The sequence below is a fragment of the Electrophorus electricus genome, chromosome 6, assembly GCF_041902795.1.
Source record: "Electrophorus electricus isolate QZ-2024a chromosome 6, ASM4190279v1, whole genome shotgun sequence".
Taxonomy (NCBI): domain Eukaryota; kingdom Metazoa; phylum Chordata; class Actinopteri; order Gymnotiformes; family Gymnotidae; genus Electrophorus; species Electrophorus electricus.
The window spans coordinates 5,487,405-5,513,367 of record NC_137502.1 but is presented as its reverse complement, the minus strand read 5'-3'; the positions used below and the strand labels follow the sequence as shown (position 1 = coordinate 5,513,367).

The 25,963-nt window shown below is 44.3% G+C and overlaps 1 protein-coding gene across 1 annotated transcript; it reads right to left on the bottom strand.

Annotated features, from left to right (window-relative positions):
* Positions 1–1,232: 1,232 nt before the first annotated feature.
* Positions 1,233–20,246, bottom strand: pard6a (par-6 family cell polarity regulator alpha). The gene is made up of 3 exons (XM_027004019.3): positions 20,037–20,246; positions 17,050–17,272; positions 1,233–4,782 (listed from the first exon to the last, which is right to left on the bottom strand). Exons 1-3 carry the CDS (start codon positions 20,178–20,180, stop codon positions 3,884–3,886), a joined length of 1,266 nt encoding a protein of 421 aa, XP_026859820.1. The 5' UTR covers positions 20,181–20,246; the 3' UTR covers positions 1,233–3,883.
* Between the last annotated feature and the right edge of the window lie 5,717 nt (positions 20,247–25,963).

The window sequence follows — 25,963 nt, the reverse complement described above, 5'->3', positions numbered from 1 at the left end:
TATGTACAGAATAGATCTGAGGGCATGGCAGCAGACTCATTTCCTTTAGACTTTAAGGACTTTGCTGTGTGCCAAGGTCAAAGGAACCTAGACACTCAGTTCTACTGTTATGTCTGCCTTTTTTAATAAACACACTTTTGATGGAGAAGTCTGGATGCTGGAATACTCGGGTCTAGCGCTGGAGCTGCTGCAAATAAGACTCAGTTTGTGAAATGTCCGTTCCTGTCACGTTTATTTGGGTATATATAGTTGTAACACAACTGCCAGGTTAACGTAAAAGGATAAAGACAGTGAAACATAGTGGGATCTTACAGTGCGACCATCTTAAAGCCGTGGGCACTGAGGAAACCCCGAAGATCAGATACACTTCTGAACTTCTTCAGACTTCCCATCTACACTCCACGGGGAAAAAAATATTTAAAAGTAATGATGTGACATCACTGTGAGTGATTGTAAATACTAATATATATCTGTAAAGCGTCCTTGAGTATGAGAAAGGTGCTATATACAGGTAAACAACACCACCAACAACAATAATAATAATGTGGGATTATTCTCGTTGTGTGATCTTAAGCGGTCGATGAGAGACGCTACAGTAACTTTAACGTTACCTGAAATGTTTTGATCTCTAGCGTATCTATAACAGTGGCAAATCTTTTCAGAAACTGCGCCAGTTTATCAGGCCTACTTTCTGGTGCCATGGTACTCCGCGGCTGCATGTTTCACGATTTGAATCGAAAAATCGAATTCTCACATACTCATGTGGGGGTATTTTACTCGTCAACCGGCCACCAAGGAAACAGTTCGAGTTAAAAAAAAAACAAAACAAAAAAAACAAAAACAAAAAACGGAGAAGACCACCAGAGGGCGCCATAGCCATACCCACGACATTAACGGCGATTTAAGAAATCAAATAAACTCGATTTTAGATAGCCTCAAGACCCAATACATTAACATTATCTACTGAAGGAATAGTTCCCTTTGTTCTACACTCATGTGATCATCATCAAAGACCACTGTAGACAGAAATCAGGAAATGAAATGTCTGAGTTGGGCACTGTCATATCCTGCAAGGTTTCATTTTTCTACTCCGGGGGTGCTCACAAATGCAGTCACTGCTTTATGAAATGGAAATTGTTTCATCCTTAGCTAAATTTTGGGATTTGAATTTAAATAAGAGGAGGGTTATAATGTGCAAGACTTTGATTATCCACAAATAAAACACAGCATAATCATTTTAAATATTTTATTAGCTCCATAGAACACTTCAGAATCAGCATATAGCCTTCACAGTATTATACACTTCACCCATCTGATTAAAATAAAACCACTGGTTTCTTCAGATTTCAGTTTGGTTTCTCTTACGCAAAAGAAATAGAAACGTTCTGTTCTGGATTCTAATATACATACAAAAGTACAAGAATAAGAAAAATAACTTTCCATATTTTACACATTTATAAAATGCTCTTTTAATAAAAAGGGCTCCCAGTTTACAAAATTGTCCATTATCTCATATTTGTATATACATATACATACATATTTTAAAAAATTATGCTCAGTACATATGGTCATTTGTGTGGTGGCGATTGTTGTATTTCCGATGTGTGTGCTAATATCAACTGTAAATGGAGACACTAAATGAAGAGAATATAAATCTCTGTCCATTGGAAACTGATAACAGTACATTGCATCAAGTTCCTTCTAAGAATAACAATAAAACCTCTTTATATTATAAATATTATAACCAGAGCAGGATCACAAATCTTAATGTCCCCAAATTCCCCTTACAGTTTGACCACCTGCCTTCTAAATGCGCTCTGTCTATGGTTGTGTTCATTTTTTGTTAGAAGCTCACTCTAACCAGTTACTGTCTCAGAACTGCAGATGTTATTGCCAGGTATGTCACGAGGGACCTTCTCTGCTTTAGGAATAATTTGTACTAGGTAAAAAGTGACAAACATGTTCTGCTGACGAAGTGGAAAGGGATAAGATACCAGAGATGAATCTGCACCTCCAAGGGCTCAATACAGCCTTGGCTTACTACATGCATCTGATGGCTACAGTGCAGTCACTTTTCCATGATTATCTGAAACCTTCACATGGCCATTAACAGTTAGCAAGTTGATGAAAATTCAATTATATTAGTAATGATATATTTTATTTATCCATTATCCATCACTTCCTTGTGTTTTCTCCTTTATTTCCTGCTTTGCATCTGGTTCCACCTATCCCATTAATCAGGTAGTCTTATCCGTCTGCCTGAATGAAGGGTCACCACACAGACATGCACACACTTTCGGCTGAAGTATCCATAAGTGGACTCTGTGGACTCTATGAACAAAGTCCCAGTTGTGCAGAATTTTGGCTTTTTAAAAAAAAAAAAAAAGAAGAAAAAAAAAAAAAGGAATTTCCTATTTTTTTTTCTGTACAGAAACACACAGCATGTGAGCACAAAAACAACTGAGTTCACGAGAGGTCACGATCTTGGTGAAGCCATGTCTTGGTGGTAGTTACACCAATGGGGGGAATGAATAACAACCCCAGGAGAGTAAATGTAGATGGCCAGCTTCAAACGGAGAGCCTGCCTGCTCCTCCAGCTATGCAGCTATCCCAGGGTCCACGGCACTCGGAAGAAGCTGGAGGCAAGTGAGAGATTACGAGAACAGGGAAGCGGGGTGAAACTGAGGAGCCAGAACATGCATTTGAGACAAGGGCTGATGCCTACACTTCATACACACAAACTCGCACACGGCGACAATCACGCTGAGTGCCGTGGGAAACTGCTACTCGAAAGAGCAGAATTTGATAGCAGGAAGTGATAGAGAACTCGGCTGCTTAAATGTCATCAGTGCGAGAGGCACAGATATTCACATCATTCCACTCGCGTTCTAATCATAACCCAGGTGATGGTAGGCCCAGCTGAGATCCTCCAAGTGCACCACCATGCAAACATGTCATGTACCTTGCCATGGAATCCACAACACAAAGCGGTTCTATAAGGCTGAACCGTGTCTGAAAGGACAGGATAACATATTACCTACATGTGACTCTGCCGAAGACATCTTTTAGAGAAGACGGAAATGCAAGACAGACTATTACAATGATTTTACAACTACTGGGACCACAGTTAGAGCGTACAGTCGATGATGTGCGTGAACCTGACGTGGTGTGCCCTAACAAACTCTCAGAGCCCTTTGTAGAAAAGCCACAGCTGTATAACACATCGGTGATCAAGACAGTTTGACTAGACTTTTATACTACTATTCTTTATCATTATTATCACCAATTCTACTATGGCATTTTTGACATGCAGGAATCATCACATAAACTGAAGAGGAGTCTCCATTTCAGGACGAGCAAGTGTAACTGCAGAGTGAAGACAGACCCAGCCACATCTACAATACACCTAGTGATTGGATTAGGTATCTCCTTAGTGCCTAACATACCGAGTGAATAATATGCATGTTCCTTCATCCATTTGGCGTAGTGTTAAGAGTTTCTCAGTCTATGAGATGGAAAACCTTTTTTGGCCAGGCACGAGATCAAATGACAATGAAAAAAAAGAGAACATAAGGCATGAGGGAAGGACAGAGCCATAAGGCACTTCCATGAGGTGAAGAGCCCACGTGTAAAGAGCCCACGTGTGAAGAGCATCAGGGCCCTGTCTGCTGTTCCCAACACCAATACTACCAGTACCAGTACTACCCCTTTAGCTTGGAAAGTCCTCAGCCCACCATCTTCTGGATGTTCTGGGACTGGAGAGATGGTACCACTAAACAGTGCGTTTTCTCTTTACTTTATTTACTCAAGTTGTGCACCAACAGTTCCTAAAGAGCAGGTGTCTAGTGGGATTAGATCATGCCGGGTGGGGGGGGGTTCGGCTTCACAACGTGATGAGGTTTCCATCCTCTCTCATGCTCTCTTGGCTGCTGCTCATCTTGATCGGGCTGCCATTGTGCGTGGGTGTGGTCAGCGAGCTGAGCGACGCCTTGCTGTCCGACAGAGAGCTGCTGCTAGGCAATGAGACGCTCTGGGGGAGGGGCTTGTGCCCAAAGGCGCCTGATGAGAGAGCGTTGCTATGACCACCGTTCCCATTAGTTAGGCGGTGGGGTGTGTAAGTGGGCAGGTTGTCACTCTCGATGATGAGGTCGGTGTCTTCGTCATCGCTGTCGCCCTCTGCCACGCTGTTGCTGTTACTATACTGGCTAATGGGTTGGGAGGCTGGGCTGAGGATGGAGTCCTGAGAGAGGGTGGAGCCTCCCGAGCCGGCAGAGCTGTTACTGGCCGAGGCTTTGCTGCCACGGTGCACCACGTTATTGTGCTGGTTTGCCGGCTTGACAGTCACTATGAGGTTGTGGCTGTTGGCCACCATCATGTCCGTCACCTGATCCAGCGACTTCCCGTCCACGTCGATGCCGTTAACCTCCAGGATCTCGTCATTCACGCCAAGCAGGCCCGTGCTCTCGGCCAGGCCTCCCCTCACCAGGCGCGAGATGAAGACGCCTGGTACTTTCTCCACCCCTTGGGGCGTGATGCGGACGCTGACGCCGTCCCGGATGTAGAAGCCCAGGGGCTTGTGGGTTCCGTGCTTGTGCAGACGCACGCGGCGGTGAGTCTCAGGCAGGATGTCCACGTCGATGATGGAGGAGATCTGGCGGAAGTCCTGCGGCAGGCCAATCAGCAACGCTGGCTTGTTCTTCTGCTGGACAGAACGCAGGCCTCCCAAACCCTTCTTCCTCCTCTGCAGAGAGTTCGTACCGAAGACCACAGGTTCGTTCACATCTGAGAGAGAGGGAGAGAGAGAGAGAGAGAGAGAGAGAGAGAGAGAGAAATTGGTTACACAGTTATAATGAGAACCAACACATTACATTCACCAAAGTGTCAGTGAGGGTCATAGACAGGTGAAAGTACACACAAAAATGCTTGATCCCATCCTGAATACCAAGTGGTACATTTTCATCAGCTCACATGTGTCTTTAACCGAGACTGTTCAATATCCATTTGACCATGCAGGCGCCCACAACACGTGTTCCATACCTCTTCGCTGTTCTTGTGAAATGGAATCCATCCCTTACATTATTCTTTGAAAATGGCAAACGTGAACTGTTGACTGTTATTATGTTATTATGTTATTCACAAGGAACTAAAAACTGCAAAACGCTGGAAGAGACTCAATCTCCCTAATGGCACTGCTGAGGCAGGAATGGATAGATCAACATAAAAAGCCACTGCAGTAAATCTCTCTTGGCCACTTGTAAAAGGACAGATTCGGTAGACAGAATTAAATTACAAGTGAAGCAGATTAATCAAGCCCTCTGTCACTTTATCTGTAAATCTGACCCAAAACATACAGTAAAGAGAGCTGTCTAACACAACTGTTTTTTGTTTGTTTTTTGTGTGTGTGTGTGTGTGTGTTCAGCACTGTGGTCCAGCAACACAACCCAAAACTATTTTTTTTCCAGCAGCAGAAACCAGACATCTCTTAAAGTTAGCAAAACAAAATGTTTTCGCATATGGCAGAGCTATAAGCAACAGCTGAGCAACCTGCACAGATTCAGCAATGTTCATGTCACTTTGACCTTCAGGAAATGCTTGAGGTGTGGACATGACCTGTAGATCACCTGATCTGCACAAAGTCTTTGTTATTCAAATGCATAATTAACATTTCAGACATGGCTCACCATTTTAAATGAACATTCATTGAGCTGTTTATGTCTTGTGTCTACTTAGCCTGATATCCTCCCATCTTTTTCATCATGTTCCATATGCACACTGGGTGATTCTGTCCAAACACTCGGGGCAGGGGCGTTACATCAATTAAGATGATTGACTGTAAGCCCCTGCTGTCTGATGGTGGAGGGGCCAGCCCTGGATTGCCCTGGATTATTACACCGCGCTCTTCATATCTAATTCCTGATCACCGTGCTCCTGGAAGATGCTGGAAAGTAAGGATGTGGGGCTTGAAGGACAGCCTGAACCAGCTGGACCGCGACCCCTGACCCACACACTAATGAGAAGAGCCATATATTCATTGACAGATGTCCAGACTGATGCATTGATTCTAGCAAGGACAACAGAGAAAAGTGTGTGTGTGTGTGTCTCTCACACACACACACACACACACACACACACACACACACACACACACACACACACACACACACACACACACACACACACACGAGTGCATGTATACTCTCACACATGTTTAGCTGTGTGTGCACGTGTCATTTTTGGACCATTCATGTCACTCTCTCAACATACACACAGCGTACACACAGCGTACACACAGCGTACACACAGCGTACACACAGCGTACACTGCTACATCTGCCCATGTGTCACAGTGAATTTCATGCAACTTCGCTTTGCTTTTGTTACATGCTTCTCACACAGCTGGAGTTCAGACTGTCTAGCTCCGTTACGCCGAAAGGCTGCCCCCCTACAGAGAGCAGCGCAGGCTGTGTTATTAAACTGCTCAGGGGAGGAAGGGAGGGGTTGTCCCGTCTGCTGCAAAACCAGCCAGGGCCGACGGCGGGGGGTACAAGGAGATGATGGGACTGGCCTGCCCAAGCCAGGTGACCCCCCCCCCCCCCGAATTCTGTTGGCTGACAAGGGAGGAAGAAATTGGTCTTTTAACTACCGTAGGTTTGTTTCTTTGTTGTTATTGAAAGGAAAAGTCAGGGTATAAAATGAGGAATGAGAAATGTGTGTGTTTTCACATTGCATGCAATAAACACCATGTGCATTAACGTAGTAATGTGATGTATAGCTGAGAGATTAAAGGTTAATGCATATAGAAGGCTGAAAAAACATTAAACAGATCATCCTTACACACACACACACACACACACACACACACACACACACACACACACACACACACACACACACACACAATCAACATCCACAGATACTCCTCCATCTCATCCACTTCTATCCCTCACCCCCATCACTTCAGCTGGATGTCATATGAATCACAGTATATGACTAATCACCAAACCCACTCAAAGTCACTCCGTTGCTCCAGCAACCTCACATTAATGCAATCCGGGAGAATATGAGCAGACAGCAAGTCAGAAGAGGTTATGGTACAAACCCCGGCCCACCCAAACACACATACACCCCCCCCGCCACACTCCCAGTCTAAGCGTCATAACAACGTTACTAAGCCTCTTATCAAATTACTCCTATCTGGAGCTGCAGAGGTCATGCACTGCCACTGAACAGACCCGAATAAGTTATTCATGAAGATGGAAGACACTAAGCCAGATGAAGCAGGAGCACAAGAACAAAGGATTTCTGCAGAATTCCAGAAAATTCTATAAGGTATAAAGCACTGAGGACTACAAAAGACCTGCTCAGTTCTAGGTGGGCTTTATGAAGAGCAAAATCTAGGCTCTCATGACAAATCACTCCAACACGAACACACCGTTCTCTGGCTGAAGGCTTGCACACAAGGTGTTATGCAAACCAGACGATAAAGCTTGGGGTACAGCTATGAACAAAACAAAATCAGTCACAGAAATAGAAAATGATAATGGATGAATCACGGAATCACAGAGAAACCCGGGAAATGTAACCACAATACCCATACTGACTGTACACGCCTGCCGTGTGAAACGGTGCCGAGCACCTTGCGCACATCTCTCTGCATTAAGAGAGCCTCAGAGGGCCTTGTAGGGCATTCTGGGAAATATAATCAAGTAGAAGGACTGTGGCAGTGCAGTGGGTTCAATGATATGACAGACACATTACTGTTCACCTATGGCTTGATGCATCTTTTTGTTGATACCTCTGTGAAGGATATGAAGAGGTACATGCTGTCTGTCTCCCTCTCTTTCCATCATTTTCCCCCCTCTGTGCCAAATATTAAACTGCCTACTGACCGCCAACAGCTAAATATGCAAAACTCCCAGTTTCGTTATGTACATGGGCACAAACAGACCTGCTCACTGAAGTGAAGAAGGCCGTGGTAGCTCAGTAGATACGGTTGCCAGTTCAAGCCCCACCACTGCCAAGTTGCCACCATCAACCGCTCAAGTTGTATTCAGACGTAATTGTAAGTCACTTTGGTAAAAAGTGGCTTTACTCAAGTTGTGGAAGTTTCTGGAACAAACATAAAATATGCTGGAACCAAAAAATTCCACAATCAACATCAGCCTGAATCTCACTGTCCAGAGTCTGAGTCAAGTATATTATTGTAGATATCCTATCTTATTGCCTTCATGGCTCCGTGTCTAAGCAGTGTGTTATGCTAGTGAAAGGTGGCTTATTAACAGAAGCTTAACACTTCATGTCCTGTTACGGAAGGGGCTGGGGTTTTTGACACCATACATCACCACGGAGGGTTACTGCAGAGACACGTATTGTGCTTTTCAAGCCTAATCCACAGTCAGTGTCTCCTCTGATTAAACAGGTAAACATTAAGGCAAAAACTATGAAGACTCGAACGCGCTGCACTCTTGCTTGCAACTGATCGTAACTGATGTTCTGAACTCTCTGCTTTACAGCCCCAATTCCACAGTCTGTACCAAGCGCTGTGAGCCTCCACCACAGATTTCCACCCTTACATTGACAGTGGACAGGCCAGTATGAGAGAAAGTATTTATTATTATTAAAAATACCAATATGATAAATACCAGACGACTGTCCGTTTCATTTAGAAGCACTCCCTGTCCACCCTAAAGACCAGCACATGGCAACATCAAGTGTGCACGTCCCTTAATAACTGCTGGGTGTGAGGGGGGCATGTGGTGTGCCCCCACTGCCGCTGGCTACGTGTGAAGATGTTGATGGAGAACTGCTCGGGGGCACCCCCCGTCCCCCCCGTCTGTCTGCCTGTCTCTCCCTGTTGTCTTATGGTTCTGGGTCCAATTACATCTGTCACCTAATGACCCCTGCTGTGCTGGCATAACTCATGCAACCGTTAACGTCTGTGTTTTACATTTCAGTCGCACTTTATGTCAGATCTTATCACTGTCACTTTCATTAGTCCGAGTCAATAGACCTGCCAAAGGATGACAAATTGTTCATTTAATTATTTCTTTAATGGTTTTAGATTTACATTCTTAGCTGCTGATGGCTGAAACTGAAAATCCTCGTTCTAAAGAGCTGCGACTTCCTGCTCCAAATGTCATCTGGTTTTCAGATATACAATATGGTAATTACGTTCATCTTTTTGACTTCGCTTTCTTTTGTTCTTTCCTGTAGAAGTCACGGTGTTGTGGGTTTCAATCCCTGTCTGGGTGTGGCAGGCTACAGTAAGGCACACATGCCTGTCAATCACACACGCGCTCTGCTGCCTGTGTATCGCCCTGAGAATATGACCTCACCCTGTACTACTACCATCTGGAAGCCAACACTTGGCCATATGTTCTCTATGGCAAGGAAACACCCGCAAACTGCCCCGCCCCTTGCCCCACGCAGTCTAATGTGTACAGGAAAACTTTAAGATCTGTTCACTCACTCACACACACATACATACATACATGCATGTATATACATGCACACTTTAAAGTGATGGTGTGAAAGGAAAGATGTATTAACAATTTAGTGTGATAGTGCTTAGATATAGTTGACTCTACCAACGTCACATACCATGATATAAACTTACAAGACATGTAAAAACCATACAGCATACTGAAGTATACACAACAATCGTGCACATATACACACATATAAACAGGGTCGTAACAAATAGGGGATTGTCTGGAATTACCCAAGAGGTTGATGAGGGCCAGTTCTAATCCCTAATCCTAATCCTGGGATTATGATTAAACACAAGCACATGCATCATGCAACCTCCCAACCATTAAGGAAAGAAATGAACCGCAATCTTTTATTTTCATTCGTTAGATTACAGCCGAGGTCTGTGCTAAGATCTCGGTAAGTACTTCACCAGTCAGTTACAGTTGAGAGGCTTCACGCCTCCTCTTGCCATGCACAGGTCATCAGCCCTTCTGCTCACACATCAACAATGGTCTGTTTGTGACTATACGACAGCTACTGGGTGGATAGTGTGGGTGGCAGACCACTTGAAACTGTGCACCGAATGTGAAGCATGTGAAAAACCTCAGCTACGCTGCTGTGCCAGAACCATCTGATCACCACAAGGTTATTGCTGAGACAGTGTTCAGATGGGGTTTGCCATATCCAGTCAGCAGGGGTCATGTGGTCATAAACAGACCAGTGATGAACGAGGGAGATTGACAAATCTGAATGGACACAACTGGAATACAGTATGGACCTGTACACCCATTAAACAGGTGTGTCTAAGAAAGTGGTGTGTGGAGGTATCAGGTAAGATGTTTCTAGTGTAGACATAAGAAAGGTGCTTCCAGCAAAAGTACAGACAAAGCCAGAGTGGAGAAAGACACGTTTCTGAGCTTTACTACTTCCTTCTGTGGGAAATGGCCCAGCAGAGCAGAAGGTGTACACAAAATAAAATAAACTTCCACAGAGCCAGGTTGACTTCCTCCATCGAGATTAAACAGGTTCTGTTTTTCCACTTCTCTGTCCTGGGTCGAGAGTTCATCCTGCCACAACGTGAATGGAGATTAACCTTCAGTCCTTTAGCGGTCTGGGTTTCATAGCTCCAGTGCAAGGGCTGATCTTTGATCAGATCTAATTATAGCTATATGTATACTTGTTTCTATGTCCAAAGAGGTCATGACTGACCCAGAAGCAGCTCTCTGCAGCTAAATATAGGAAGTGCACGTTCTCTTCCTAATCCACATGTAGGCAGCTGCCAGTCAGGGAGGGCGTTCCTCCCTTGTCCTGCATGTCCTGCATGTCCTGTAGAAGCTCCATGTCATCTCATTGAGGGACAGCATACGCCCATTGACTCATGGCCCAAGCGTCTGATTTTGGGTGGGGGGGGCAGGAAACCCAGGCTCTGCACCAAGCTCCTGCTGGGCCAGATCACACCCACTTCCTCATTCCCCGGAAGGCTTATGGACTCAGTTCAAAAACGGTCCCCAAAAATAAATGCAGACTGTCAAAACGCACGTGTCATCCCAGGGAGTGGTGTTCTCAGACGTCGCCTACCGCACCGCACAGGAACGCGCTCTAAAATTAGCCTGAACCAGTTTTGCCAGGAGAGGGTTAAAAATGGCAGCGAGACTGGCCCAGTCTCCAACTCTCCTCATCTGTCTCTCTCCCTCCTGGCACTCTTTTCCTCTTTGATCAGTCTCTGCTCCTCCTCTTTGGTCCCCATCACCTCTCTCCTATTCCCCCCCCCCTCTCTCTTTCACTCACATCTCTGTTTTGCTTGCACCTCTCCTTCACTGTTCCCTAAACAGTGGTTTCCATTTGCATGGTTGTCATGGAGATTGGGGCTCAGATACCACACCTGTGGAGCAGGCAGGCCATCCAGTTCACACCACGCCCTGCTTTCTGATTCGCCTGCTCATTGTCTCGACAACTTACTGACCTATACCCTGCGAGCAAGGCGTTTCCGACAACCAATAGGAGAAGAGTTAGAGGTCACGCTCACTCTCAGCAACCATGCATTCTTTGCAAAGCAGCTATGCAGAGATGCCGGCAAGAGATTGAGCTGTGAGTAGCGACTGCGTTCCAAAACGGAGGCATCAGCCAGCTGAGAGGCATCTGGAGACTGGTGGGTGAGATTCACACGAACACAAAGCAAGTGAGGCTCTCTCAAGGCAGGTGTTCCCTATCATTATTCGAAATAGCAAGAACAGACAGACAGAGAGACAGAAAGACAGAGAGACTCCTCTAGCTAGGAGCACACACCTGCACAACAGATGTAGCGGTGTGCCACCCATCCTCCTTTCCTGTCTCATTCCTCACTTTCCCTCCTTCTGTGTCTCGATCAAACTCCTTTCTCCTCTCCCTCATCCTCTCCCTTCTCTCTGCTACAGGTCTTTTTCAGCAGTTTTCTTCTCACTTTCCCATATGAACAATCCACCATTCGTTATGTTCACAACTCAGCAGTGCTGGGGAAACTAACTCGAGCAACCAAACAATTGGAGTGTGCCATACACACGCCTTCCACTTCACCCTGTGGACTATACTTAAACACATTACACACACACACACGAACATCTGCTGGAAACTCTGATCATCCTGCCCTCTGTCTTTGCAGTCTCTCTCTGTGTGTGTGTGTGTGTGTGTGTGTGTGTGTAGTATCTGCCACTCCCATGTCTCACCACCTCCTACAGTCTTATTGATGTAAACACCAAATGGGCATTAGTCTGCAATCTCATTGGCTAATTAGCTAATAACACACCTGTTAACCAGGAAAACACTATGCACTGGCAGTGTGTTGTTTTGAGAGCGGGGCTCCTCCTTGCAGACCTCCGTTACTAATGAGACGCAGCTTTTCCTGCAGTGGAAAAGAGGAGGTCGTTCACCACCTCAGTGAACAGATCCAACAGCACAAACAAGACATATCGGTGGAGTTTCCATCTCTCTGGCGTTTCTCACACACACACACAAACACAGAAACAAAGACACACAGACAATTTAAAAAAAAAAAAAAAAAAAAAAAAAAGAGAGAGAGAGAGCACCTGTTTGTACCCACCGAGCACACGCGTGTACACGTGTATGAGGGCAGCCCTCTAAGCAGTGGCTGTGTACACGCGACACGCCTCTGCTTCAGCTTAGCTCGCTTCCCTTCCACTACGTCTGCAGCTGCACAGTATTTGATCTACAACGCTGCAATTTCCCTCTATTTGATTTATTTCTTTTTTTTAATACAACATACAGCTACAAGGACCGTGCTACACGCTCACCCTGTGCCATACTAAATGGTTTTAACGCCTAATCAATATTGAATTTACAGCATAGACAGATCTCTAATCTCAGCCTGCATCTGATAAATTAGTCTGTGGCATACATTTAAAGCACAGAAGATAGAGATGCATATGAACCTTTTGCTCAGTGTTTTTAATTTCACTTGCACTCAGCACTTTATCCTCGTGAAAGAAGGCCACAGAATACTTTTTTAGCTAGAGAGATCTATCCGGTTTTGAAGTAGTACGCTGAACAGAATTTTGTTGCGGTAGGCTTTACAGCAAAGCTCCTTCTATTTGCCTGTATTACTGATGTCAGCATTGCCTGCTAGTCTCATTGGTCCCCATCTGCCATGAGGACGCCATTATCCACTGCTTGTGTTATGTGGGATGAGCTCATACTAAAAGGTCCATCAATCTCCTCTGCGTTTCAGTTAGGCTGCTCTTAAAGCCCCCGCTGAGAGATAGAGAGACAGAGACAGACAGAGAGACAGACAGACGGGGGGAGGAAGAGAACACAGGGTGGGGAATAACTGATTAGAGACAGCGCATGATCTCAGGCACACAGCTGATCCTTCATCTCTGTAGCATGTAAATCACTTCTGCTCAGAGCAGGTCTGGAGGCTAACTGACATTACACAAGCTGGTTTGTACCACTGTTGGGGGATTTCTAGGTAGTGTTGGTGTTGACTATGCTGCGACTGCAAATTGCTGGGGGTTTATGTTGTTAGAGTAATCATTTACAATGTGATGGTATTTTTGGACTTTCGGCCTGGAAAAATTAAGGCTGGAATAAAATAAGAACTAGAAAAATGCAATTTTCATTCATCTTGACTTGCATGTGTTTGATTAAAGCACATAAAATGTTATAAATGATCAAAACAAATGTCACCAATCAATTTTATTTGCATTTCTATTTGTGGGCTGACATTTACGGACATCATAAACACAAGTGCACTTTAAGAGCCACATTCTTAAGAACTGGTCCGTCCAGTCCACAGTCCTGATGCATTTCCTTCACGAATTTCCACCCTCTGTCAAAATTTACAACACTGCTGTATCTGCCTCTAAAACACTGTGCAGACCAAACCCACGAGCTCAGCACAATAAATCAAACATTCACTTCTTCTGCCCTCCACAAACGTGCATGCACACACAAGCACGCACCTACATGTGAAGGCAATGCCCTGCCGCTTTTGATCTGCTCTGATGAGAGCAGGTGTCAGTAGCAGGCAGGCACAGGCAAACCTTTTTATTACCCAAACAGTCCTGCTTTTTCAATGAGCTGAGAAAGATGACATCTGCCATATAAAAGAGTTACAACATACAGTGGAGGGAAGAGAGAGGCAGAAGGAGACTCACCACAGCCTGTCACCACAGCCTATCCTCCAGTACGATGTAGGTTATATAACCTTGTCCTTCTAGATGTTTCAGCGGAGGGGTGGGGGGTCATTATCACAACATTAGCAGGTCATAAGAACACAACAATAGTGTGAGTCAAAACACCAGAATTCTGTAAACCAAGGGAAAGAAGCCGAATGCTAAATACGAACCGAGAGGATTCCATCAGCAGCCAACATGCTACACAAATCCCAAGTAGAACTAAGCCATCTCTAGACCACAAAAAATATGAAAGGGTTGGGTAATACAAAAATAAATAAATAAATAAATAAATAGATAGATAGATAAATAAATGGAAAATTCAGTGCAGCAGGAAAAAAAAAAAAAAGCCATTTTCCTCTTACGGAGCATATGAAGCTGTAATGGGTTGGCGACAGCGCGGCAGCCCAGAGCAGCCTGCCACCGCGATAAGCCTGCTGGGATACGCGGCATGCGGCTCCCCTCACAACAGGCTTTATTAAACAGATCCAGCCTGAAAGCCAAGTTAACAGAAATCTGAGAGCACACAGTCAGACACGAGGGAGATGGGGGACTGGGACTGGCAGCTGGAAGGAGAGAGCAGATCCAAGCTCTTACTCTCCTTTAAACCGAAAACGTTCACATATCGCCAAAGGGCTAGCGGCCTTACCTGCGCGCGGGCGCGTTCACACACAAGCACACACGCATATGGACATGGATTCAGACCCACACAACTGAAAAGTAATGGAAAATGCTAATATCAGGCTTTACCCATGTATGTTTAGCCATGCCCTGTGTCTAGAGGATTTCAAAAATCAACCTACAAGAGATGACAGAAGATTTCTTTAAAACTTGCTTGCCATTTTAGACGGTTGGTCCAAGGAGCTGTTAGAATTCTACCTTAATTCAGAGTCTCTGAGTAAGTGTGAGCAGGCTCCTGTAGTAATGGACACACGTGGCCCTTGCCTTTCTACTCCACAGCCGTGACACAATGCATATTCGTGATTCAAACGGGGATTATGTAATACGTGGTTATGCCTACACACTCACTCAGTCAGGCACCCTTTCTCTTACTCAGATAATAATGCTATTGAAGATATTTCGAAAAATAGGATGGCAAAATTCAGCATCTAATCCCGCTCTCACCGTTTTCCCCTCCTTTTCATCTCATATTAAATCATCCAATCCTGTTTGCTGGAAAACAGCTTCTCCTTAGTAACATTTCTCACCCCACCTCATATCAAACTCGCCCCCCCCCCCCCCCCCCCGCCTTATGCTCACCATCACCCAAACTGAGACCAGCACCCCACATCAAAAGAACCACATCTCCCTAGGTTTCACACCACACTAGAATATAGTTCACCTTCTCACATCCTCCACATTCCTTGATTATTGCAGCAATCCAGCTGGTTGTGTTGACCTTATGCCTGTGTGTGTGTGCGCGCATGTGCGCGCGTGTGTCTGTGGTAGTGTCAGAGCCAGGCAGCAGTGCTGATGCAGCACTAGTTGTTCCCAGTGTGTGGGGTGTTCAGGCCCATACAAGCAAACAATGCATCCCTCTGTCACACACACGCACAACATTCTAACCCTAAGCTCCACCCACCAAACAAATTCAATGAGGTCCTGTAAATGGTAACGCCTGTCGTAGTCTTCTCAAAAGATACTGAGAAACAGGACGAGCACGCTATGACCACAGAGCCAGGCCTTATATTCACTGTGACAAACGGGTTCTTTTAAGCCCCCTACTGACACTAAGCAACCACACAGTCACTAAGGAGCTCACCAGCAGTGTTACTCACTGAGATATGAGCACCCTGTAAATAAGAAGAACAACTCCGAAATCATTTTCATGAAGTTATAATTACGAGGAAGTTTGATGCAATGTATGAAAGTGTAACAGAGAGAGCATCTCTTTGGCAGCTACTCCCACTATGAAAGAGGGTAGTCTTTGCAGAGCGTGAGTGGGTGTGGAGGGGGGGGTGTCGAAACCATCCACAGATGATTAGCATCTCCAAAAACATTACACAAACAGAAACAGCGGAGGAAGGCAGGATGGTGAACCAGAGGAGAAAGGCAGGATGGTGAACCAGAGGAGAAAGGCAGGATGGTGAACCCGAGGAGAAAGGCACGATGGTGAACCAGAGGAGAAAGGCACGATGGTGAAAACAGTTCTTAAGGGCACTGGCAGCACATTTTCCAGAATGTTGTGCTGAAGATTATGTTTTGATCAGAGCCACTGACCATGACCCCAGGAGTAATGGAGAAACAAGAGAGAGAGAGAGACACACACAGGGAAAAGCAGCGAGAGAGGGAGCGAGCAAGAGAGAGAGAGAGAGAGAGAGAGAGAGGGGGGGGCAGAAACACAGAACAGAGAGAGAAGAGAGACAGAGACATGGAGACAGACTAAGAAAGAGTGAGAGAGAAGCAGAAAGAAATGGAGAGAGAGAAAAACAGAGAGGGAAAGGGACAGGAACGCTCTGTGCTCTAGTCTTATGCATAACTATCGGCATTCCTCTGATCTGGCCTGGAGCCAAACATAGCCCTGAAACTGAGATAGGTCTGACTGGCACCAACTAACACCCCCACCACCAAACACTACCACCATCCTACTCACTAACATAAGACAATACTCACAATATGATGATATATTGTTTTTGTTAACGGACAGGATGCTACCCACCTTCCGCCCGAACACAACACACAGCGGTAAGCAGCAGCAAACTACGGCACCTCTGGATGGGACGTCCTTAAATGAACGCCTCCTACCGTTGTTCACCGTTCACGAGCGCACCGGCAAGCTCACGTTCACACAGCCACATAGCCTCTCCAACATCAAAGGACACAACACCAACTACAAAGGCTTTCCACTTAGTGCCCAACACTACCGCCTCCACCAGGGTCGCTCCTCCAGGACAGATCGGCAACACCCTTACCTCTTCTCTGGATGATAACTCGTAGCAGGGGGCTGGCGGACGACAGAGCCTTGTGGAAATTGTCGTCGTTGTTGATGGGCAGTAGGTCGCCGTGGACGTCGGCATAGCCGAGCAACACGTCCACACCAGGGATGCGGTGCACGTTCTGCAGCAGGCGGTAGAACTCCTGGAAGCCGCTGGCACTGCTCCTCTGCAGCGCGAATCGACGGTATTCTGCTTCAAACTGTGGCACACAAACATTGGAGGGTTACCCAGGTTACCCGGGCACAAAGCAAAGGGGAGGTGCTCAGCATAAAGGAACTGTATTAGATCTAGTGCACTATGATACTTTGTCTTCTTTTTATAGCTAATTCCTACCATAATCTCTGTATTCCATTTAGTGAGTGAAGCTATTTTTTGGTAATAATTGAACGATAATTTGGGAATAATCTGAGTCGTTACTTTTTATAGGCCAGTCTAACATGGCTATTTTATTGGACATTTAAAAAAAGCACATGAATGCATGTGCAAGCATACATACACAAAAGCAAACATGCACACACATTCACACTCGCGCGCACACACACACACACACACACACACACTCTTCTGGCTATTTCAAGACTGCCTGCACCTGCCTCTCGCTTTGATGTGCACTCACGGGCTCTATGAGGAGCCACTGAGGTGGCAGAGGAATAGGGAGGGACTGAGGCAGGGTCAGCCCAGCACTAGAATAGATACAGCACGCACGCAAAGAACCAGGACTTCCTTGATCACAAAGATGTGTCCAGTGTGCAAGAGACGGAAGAAAATGAAAAGAACAAGGCCCTTTGATGGCGCTGAAGGTTAAGAGCGTGGCCTCGAGTGCCTTAACAGATACTGTAGAAGCTGTGTCTTCACTGACAAACTGAGGCCGCGGCTAACTGATATTTCAATGTCCCTCACAGGGTCATCTGGAAGAATCTTACGGGAAGTTCACGCCTTGGTTCTTCCTGTGTTGGTCTCGGTTACATAAATTCGATGGCTGTCTACAGCAAGTCCATGATAATGCATGATGATGCATTTCAACTGATTTATTTCTGGCTGATCTGGATATAGCTCTCATTTTCTCTCACATTCTCTCTCTCCCTCTCTCTCTCTAGCAGGTGGAAATGGACTAAAATTACACAGTAGCATCAATTACAGATCTATAAAAAGGGCTGATGTTTAGAAAGGGTATTTCTGTGTCCATGTTTTAATACATAACTTACAATGTAGACCAAACCTGAGTACACGCTACTCTGTGCCTTCTGCTTTTCAGAAGCATCCACTGTGCACACAGTGCCAGCATCCAGAAACCTGCCTTGCTTACCTGCAGTATATCTTCGCAGGCACGGAGTTGTGCATACAGCAGAGCCAAACAAACACTTACAATCCAAACCAGCCAAAACTAAAGGCATGCCACCCTCAGCCTCAAGTAGCATGCTGCAAGTGCCACTCCTACAGAGAGCACAGCAGAACCGAACCTTTCCACATCATCCAAACCTCGAAAATATAGATGTTTGGAGTGAGCAGACCCTAAATAAAGCTTCTGTCATGACTCCAAAAGGAAGGAGCGGGGAGCTGTCAGTACAGTATAACACCCAGGCTGACGCAAAGCAGTTTAAGATTTAACTCACATTTACCTCAGGAGTTTGATTCACAGAGATATAAGATCTTCGTTCGCGTAATCATCCAAAGTTTCCCTAGCAAATCATCTATCACAGAGTGAGTAGACGAGGGTGCGAGAGAGCCGAGAAGAGAACGAAAGATTAGCAATGTTAACATTTTTTTGACTATCAGGTCAACACACTTCAAATTCTGTGCTAAGGAACACAGCACCCTTGCACAGGCAATACCTCTGCCTAAGGCCTGGGACACACGTATTTATTCCCTTCAGACAGTCGAAACACATCCGGCCATCTCTCCACATCCGATTTCACTCCTTGCCCAGATGAAGTGGTATCGGTCAAAACAAAGCCTCTAATTTCATGTGGTGCTTAGAAGAAAAGCCATAGTCCTTTCCCTGTTATTAGCTTTTACACGGTTCCACTGCCTGTTTGCCTAACATTACTTTAGAGATGAGAGTGATAGAGCACAGCATGCCTGTGGCTGCCTGCTCTCCTTGAAATACCAAGAAGAACAAACACACTGAACCGAATGCCCTCAAAACACCACGGAAGGGTCTACAAAGCTAAGAGGTAAAATAATAGCTTGTCAATAAATATAAATATTCGTGAATTTGATCTCCCCTTTTATATTGATAACCTTAGATCATTGTTGACTGTGGCAGTCACATGACCCCACAACAGATCGAGTTTGTTTGCGAATAAGATGATCAGTGTTGGAGTGTTTCGCTGTGCTATTTATAGTGGTCATAGTGGAAATATTTAAACACCTATCAAAACTCACAGTTCAATTCCTAAAATTAGTCCATGTCCTGAGCTATACATTAATATACCCAGCGGTCGGGGTATCGTTTCTACCTCACTGAAAATAGCAATTTGAGGACACGTATGCTTGAGACGGGGGTGCATAATATTACCGCACCGGTGGTGCATGGTATGACACCGATCAATGGGGCCCTATCGCCTCATTTCGACCGTCTTCTCGATGACTCCCAATGCACCAGAACCCCAGTACATCCGCTCCCAGCAGCATCGCAGAGAACATATGGTCCAGACGTTCAGTACAACGTGTCATAATGAGCCAAACACAACTCGAGCCAAGCGCTCGTCTAGCGCCCAGGACGTGCCGACGCACAAATTTTACAATCGACAACACCAGCCTTTCACGCCCTCTACGGTCTACTATCCAAAATGAAAAATATACGTTATTAAACGTAAATTACAGTAGCCTACTGGTGTATTTTTGTCATATGTGTAGTTCCCAACGAAAGGGGTCTTTCGCGCATTCGTGCGCAAAGTGTACACGGACAAGCTGCGAAACGGCACCTCCGCCGATCCAAATACATCAATAATCAGACTTACTTTGCTCTTCACCTCGACCACGTTGTCGGCGTTTTTGAGCGGCGTCCTCTGGTTTCTTGACATGTTGGTCGTCGTGTAGTAGTCAGCAGCAGCGTACGCGAAGCTGAACCGAGAAGCCAGTGAGTCGAGTCCTCGTACGCGCATTTGCGGGCAGCAGCGGGGACGCTGACGAGCGCGCAGCTCTGCGCAATCCACAGCACTGGCGGCGAAACCCGCCTGGGTCTCTTAGAGGCGGGTTCTATCGGCAGTGGGCGGGGCTAGTTCCGTTCGACAATTGTGACGTCAAGGACAGGATGGTGAGTGGTATCACATGAAATGCTGGTCGGTGCCGTTACCTCAGAGATCAGTAGGTGGGACCAAAAAATCCTCACAAAACCGTCACTGCAAGTAACGTACGAGCTATTTATAAAGAACAATTGATATTAAATTATTTAATATTTAAAAACAATGACAGTCGGAAAACCACAACCTCAGGAAAGGATCGCTTATTTTTGTAACAGTTTACTGCTTTATCCATTATTATTCTCGCATATTATGAAGAGAACTTCGCCGGCAAATATTAAACTGCCTTAATTCGCTTTAAATGATTTTACTTACATGCTTGGTTTTGTTTGGTTGTGTTTGTTTGCTTGTTTGTTTTTACCTGTGACGTTTAATTGGCTTTTCTCAAACTTCCCTTTACGAGTTAGACACTATGTCTTCACTATGCCTAAATGTCCATCTTGCTGCTAGGTTATGACCCAGATGACCCAGAACCACCTAACACTCAGCCTGAGTGACAATGCTAATAAAAGTTCGATGCCATCAATATGATTATCGGTTCCGTTTGATGTATTCTACCTAAGAAGATGCCGCGTCTTCTCCCTACATGCCCACTCCACTTTGATCCGGAGCCCTGCCCAGAAACTTCCCTCAATATACAAAGAGTTATAGAAATGACAGAAATGCACCAGTTGCTCTGCATAGAAGGTCGTATGTAACCGTAGCTCTCAAAATCAGAAGATTTTGCAAACATCCTAAGCACACCCTCAACACTTACAGTTCAGTGTACATTTTTTCACCGTGTGTAAAAGACTGATAAACCAGTTTCCATTCAACTCATTCATCGTTTCACGACAATACGTGAAGAATATACCTCCGTCATACAGTCCTGCAAAGAATTTGCTCGCTCAAAAAGATATAAACGGATTAATCAAAAGTCTGTTTTCAGTTTTCATATTAATAATCTACGAATACTCGGAATAACGCAAGCTGGGATATACTTCAGGCCTTGTTTACATGTGTTGTATTTGTTTCCGTAGCTGTTTTTGTCAGCACTACTGAAGTTTTTCCTTAAGAAGGGCGTGCCTGTGAGACACAACTCTGGCGTGCAGTGTTTGCTTATGTGCGAGGAACGCAGTTTCCAGCTGCAGAGGTGAGAGAATGTGAGCTATTTTAAAGAGCCCTGCTTGGCAGAATGGCAGATAAGATATGCATTACTCCCACTCCTAGAACGCCCTGGTGCTTCACGTCGGAGAAAGGGACTATAAAAGCAAACTTGAATTCCTCAGATCTCACTGAATCACTATTGGGAATCGTATAATTCTTATTCCAACATATGCCAAATCACCAACAAAAATGCCTCGTGTGAAGCTTGGTAATCAAATTTACAAGTGATTTACTGCCCCCCCCCCCTAAAAAAAAAGCATCTGTAGTTGTCAGAAATGAAAGTAATATCTATTGCCAGGTGCACTAGCTCCTTAGCATACCCTCGTAACATAAAAGCGTTTACATTTGGAAACAGTGTGTATCAGAGGCATTGGGTAATACACAGGCGTGGATCGGCGTCCCCGTATTTGTGAAATGTTCCCCAATCACGCATTCACTCCTCCCTCGTTAAGTATTCGGTTTATTCGTTGTTAATAAACGTATTATGTTTTCTTTACCTATACTAAAAATACCACTACCATTTAATATAATATAATATGATTTAAACTATCCATCAAATTCCATCTTGTACAACCCCTGTAAATTATAAAGCTGAGTAATGTGGCGATGATGGTGCAATTGATGGTAATTGAGGTAATCTAACACATTGCTAATAGGTTATGGCAACTCTATTTAACAATACTACTAAGATAAACCAGTCAAATAAATAGTAAGAATCAATGAATAACTATACATTATAGTTGGTGTAAAAGAAAGATTCGAGTGAGCTAGACGATGTTAAGCAATGTTATCTTGTTAATTGTTGAGCATACTATCTCTGTCTGAATTTAGGATTCTTGGCGTGCGGTTGTTTGGCTCCACTGAACTGTATTAAAACAAGTTTAGATTAGAGGTTGCGCGTGTAACAGAATACCAGCTAACAACAAAGCTAGACACCGAGGATTTTATTCCAAGGTCTCAAGGGTAAAATGTGAGTGTGAGAAAACGCAAATTTAGTAACTTGCTTGACTGGCTCATTATGCCGGTGTTTTATTGCTTGTCTGGCTTTAAGATAGGCTAAAAAGTGCAGTGTTTAAGCTTTAAATTGATTAAAATTGATGGTCATATAGGCATTAATACATTATCAGTGGATGAGACTGTAACACAAAGGTTTTAACCCCGGAGTCCAGAACTGAATCATCAAGTAAAACAGATTCCTTATACAGGTTAACAGATTCCTAGTGGAAGGGAGCCTCGGTAAATAACCAGATGCCAATTTGATTCCAAAGTGAAGTTTTCAGTGGCCAGATGTACATGTAAGTCTGCGGTGTCGGGTAGTGAGACTACTAGGCTATCTTGATGTTTCACAAGTATGAATGTAAATCTTCATCGTAGGACAGATCTTCACAAAAGGACATTACAACGTAGCTGCGCTACTGATGTGACACAGCTCATGACATTTTGAATGCAGATGTTGGCATCAGTGGATGCTAATCAACCTGTAGATGAGAGAAGTAAGAGAGATAGAAGTGCCCCCCCCAACCCCCGCAACCAGCAGCTCTATGAATGTTTCATGAGAAATGAGCATACAAGGTCTGCAGTGTTTTTATGAAAGTTTTGACACAGGCACATTCAATATGCTAAAAGCCAGAACATGATTTTAAAAATGGAAGAAGAAGAAGACAAAAAAAAGATTAAAAAACACTCAAGCAAAACATGGGGGATAAACCTGGAACCTGTGCAGGTCATTGGTGATGTGATTCAGAATGTTCCAGTGGATTCCTGAGCTAGGGTGTGTGTGTGTGTGTGTGTGTGTGTGTGTGTGTGTGTGTGTGTGTGTGTGTGTGTGTGTGTGTGTGTGTGTGTGTGTGTGTGTGTGAGAGAGCGAGAGAGAGAGAGAGAGAGAGAGAGAGAGAGAGTAATGCCGTCGGAGCAGTTGGCTGCGTCAGAGAGGGCACCGCATTCTCTCGGCTCTCCCACATCTCAGCAGGTTACGTGACTCGACCCGTTGGCTCATCAGCCAATCAGTTTCCTGCTCAGCATTCCTCATCTTTACAGCTTTAAGTAAACAACTGAAAAAAGAATCCCAGTCATGGCAGGAGGGCTCACCAGCACAAGGCCGCTCCACTCCACTCTCTGCCATCTTCCATGAGCAATCAGACAATTCTGGGTCAAAAACAAAAACCACTGGAGGCCTCAATGAGCTTCAGTCAGTGTCTGTCGTATGACACCACTAATTAAGCATGTGATCAAATGTGATCAAGATCTTAGCCAGAAACTTAATAAAACAAATAAAACAATACAGTCATATTGATTAGGGTGAAAAGCTGATCATAGATCAGCATTCTTGCTCTGAATATCTGAGGAATTATCTTGGATTCCATCTGCTTGTGCAACTTGTGATAACTGAGCTACAAGATTCCTGGCCCAGTTAGTTCATGCTGTTGTGACGAGGCAGAATGTCGGCAATGCGGTCTGACAGGTACAGGACTGGACAATGGGCTAACTGTAGAATTGCCCGAATGTGTTCACAAATCAAAGCTGTCAGCAGGCAGCTGGTATGATGCACTGTCTGTCACTGATTACAGTGTCTGCCGCAATACTTTTGTAGACTGATAGCAACCGAAACAATATCAGATCTTCCGCTCTTTGCGGCAACATATTCTTTTTAGCTACTCATGGTGAGGAGAGAGCTCAAATTAGTTCAACAGTTCAGTTTTGTATTCTAATGAATCCGAGCATATGAACAGGTAGCTGGTCTGAGATCTCTAGAGATGATGCTGTATGAGCCAGATACTGTTAAAACCTGACTAGGTGAATGCGGGATGTCCTGAAATAACTGATTTCTGTCCTGTTGTGTGTGTGTGTGTGTGTGTGTGTGTGTGTGTGAGTGAGTGTGTGTGTGTGTGTGTTACTCCTATTTCAAATGTCATTTGCTTTGGATAGTCAAATGTGGGGAAAAAAATTATATAAGAAAGTCCATTGCTGTTTGCTTTTTTCTAAAGATTCTATACACTTTATTTAAAAATTGTTTATTTATTTTCTTATGTTCCTATGCTAAAGGTTAAATTACTGTATTTGTTAAGAATTAGACAAAGATTAAGGTTAGGCTGGGAATCTGGACTGTGATAGGATAATGGTTAAAAAGGTTTTTGGTCAATTGGATTTCCCAAGTAAATAACTAATGCCACTAATATGTAAGTGTGTGTGAGTCCCTAAAAAGCAAATGGCTGACAAAGGAAGGTGCTTACCTAATGACCAGTGTGAAGAGCTTTTAGAGGTAATGGGTTTATAGAGGTGTTAGATTTATTATGAGTGAAGTGAGTGGGTTGGGCCCCATGTGAAACACTGGTTTGGCACAGGACATTTGACATCTTTACCCTGTGTGCCATTACATTTTCTTTTGTGTTCTGGGAGTTGTGAAATTCTCTGTCACACCCATAAGAAGAACAGAAAGGGAGATACCTAGAGAAAGACTTGCATGCAAGATTCCATCTTGTGCCATATATGACCTAATAGTGTCACATTTCAGTGAAATGCTAATCACATGTTCTTAGTTTTATTAAAAGAACACATGAACACCCATTTGAATGTAAATGTGAGTTAGTCAAGTCGGCAACCTCTGTTACAGTTTTGATACTGTAACAATGGTTGTGAGTGGGGATGCTGTTCAATAGATGTCGCTATATCTACTGGGACATTTGTTGATTTCTCAATTAACGGTCTTCTGCCATCTAGTGGACAAAACTCCAGTAAGTATAGGCCTATACTTCAACTGCGTTCACTTTAATATTTCTGCACCTGGTTTTAGTGACACCTTGGTAGCTACACAAGCCAAATGAAGTAGTTATGCTGTTGAATGAAGTAGTTATGCTACAGCAAAGTTCACTTTGAAAAGTATCTACACTAAATCTACATTTAAATACTTTAAAGACCCACTTATAATAAATCTGTAATGAACACTTATAATTAGTACATCATTTCTTTACTAAAAAATCATTTCACAACACCAGGAGAATTGGGAGATGTTTATAGTTGTTGAACTGAAATTTTTCCACAGTCTGAATGTAACGACACAAAATGAATTGCATCAGAAAGATAAACCAAACAGAAATATATCAACAATCAAACATTATCCGAAGAAAACAAGTCAAGTTAATCTCAAATTAATAAAACAAGATGAAAACATTAACTCATTTGATAATATATTAGGTTTACATCAGCAAACAATACAACAAAAATTACATCAGCAAACAATACAACAAAAATTACACATGGACATTGTGTGGGGACAAATAGTTTACCTACTGCCAAGTAGTGCAAGCAGTGAAGACACAGGGTTTCATACAGACCAGTGCAGGGGCGGTACCAAAGCCAGCAATGTTCCACGAGTGAAAGCAGTTCAACAGCTTGTCAGGAGCAGCTTGTCAGGAGCAAGCTATGAGAAGGTGAGGCAGATAAGGAAAACCCTTGCAGCTTTTTAAACTCTGATATTTGTGACAATGTATAATATGTGAAAT

What these genes read in the sequence shown, in the direction of transcription:
- pard6a (XM_027004019.3), bottom strand. Translation starts at nt 20,180, where the DNA reads ATGCGCGTACGAGGACTCGACTCACTGGCTTCTCGGTTCAGCTTCGCG. An exon ending in TGGTCGAGGTGAAGAGCAAA is followed by an intron (nt 17,273 to 20,036) that starts GTAAGTCTGATT and finishes TGTGTGCCACAG; the next exon opens with TTTGAAGCAGAATACCGTCG. An exon ending in AGTTATCATCCAGAGAAGAG is followed by an intron (nt 4,783 to 17,049) that starts GTAAGGGTGTTG and finishes CCTCTCTCTCAG; the next exon opens with ATGTGAACGAACCTGTGGTC.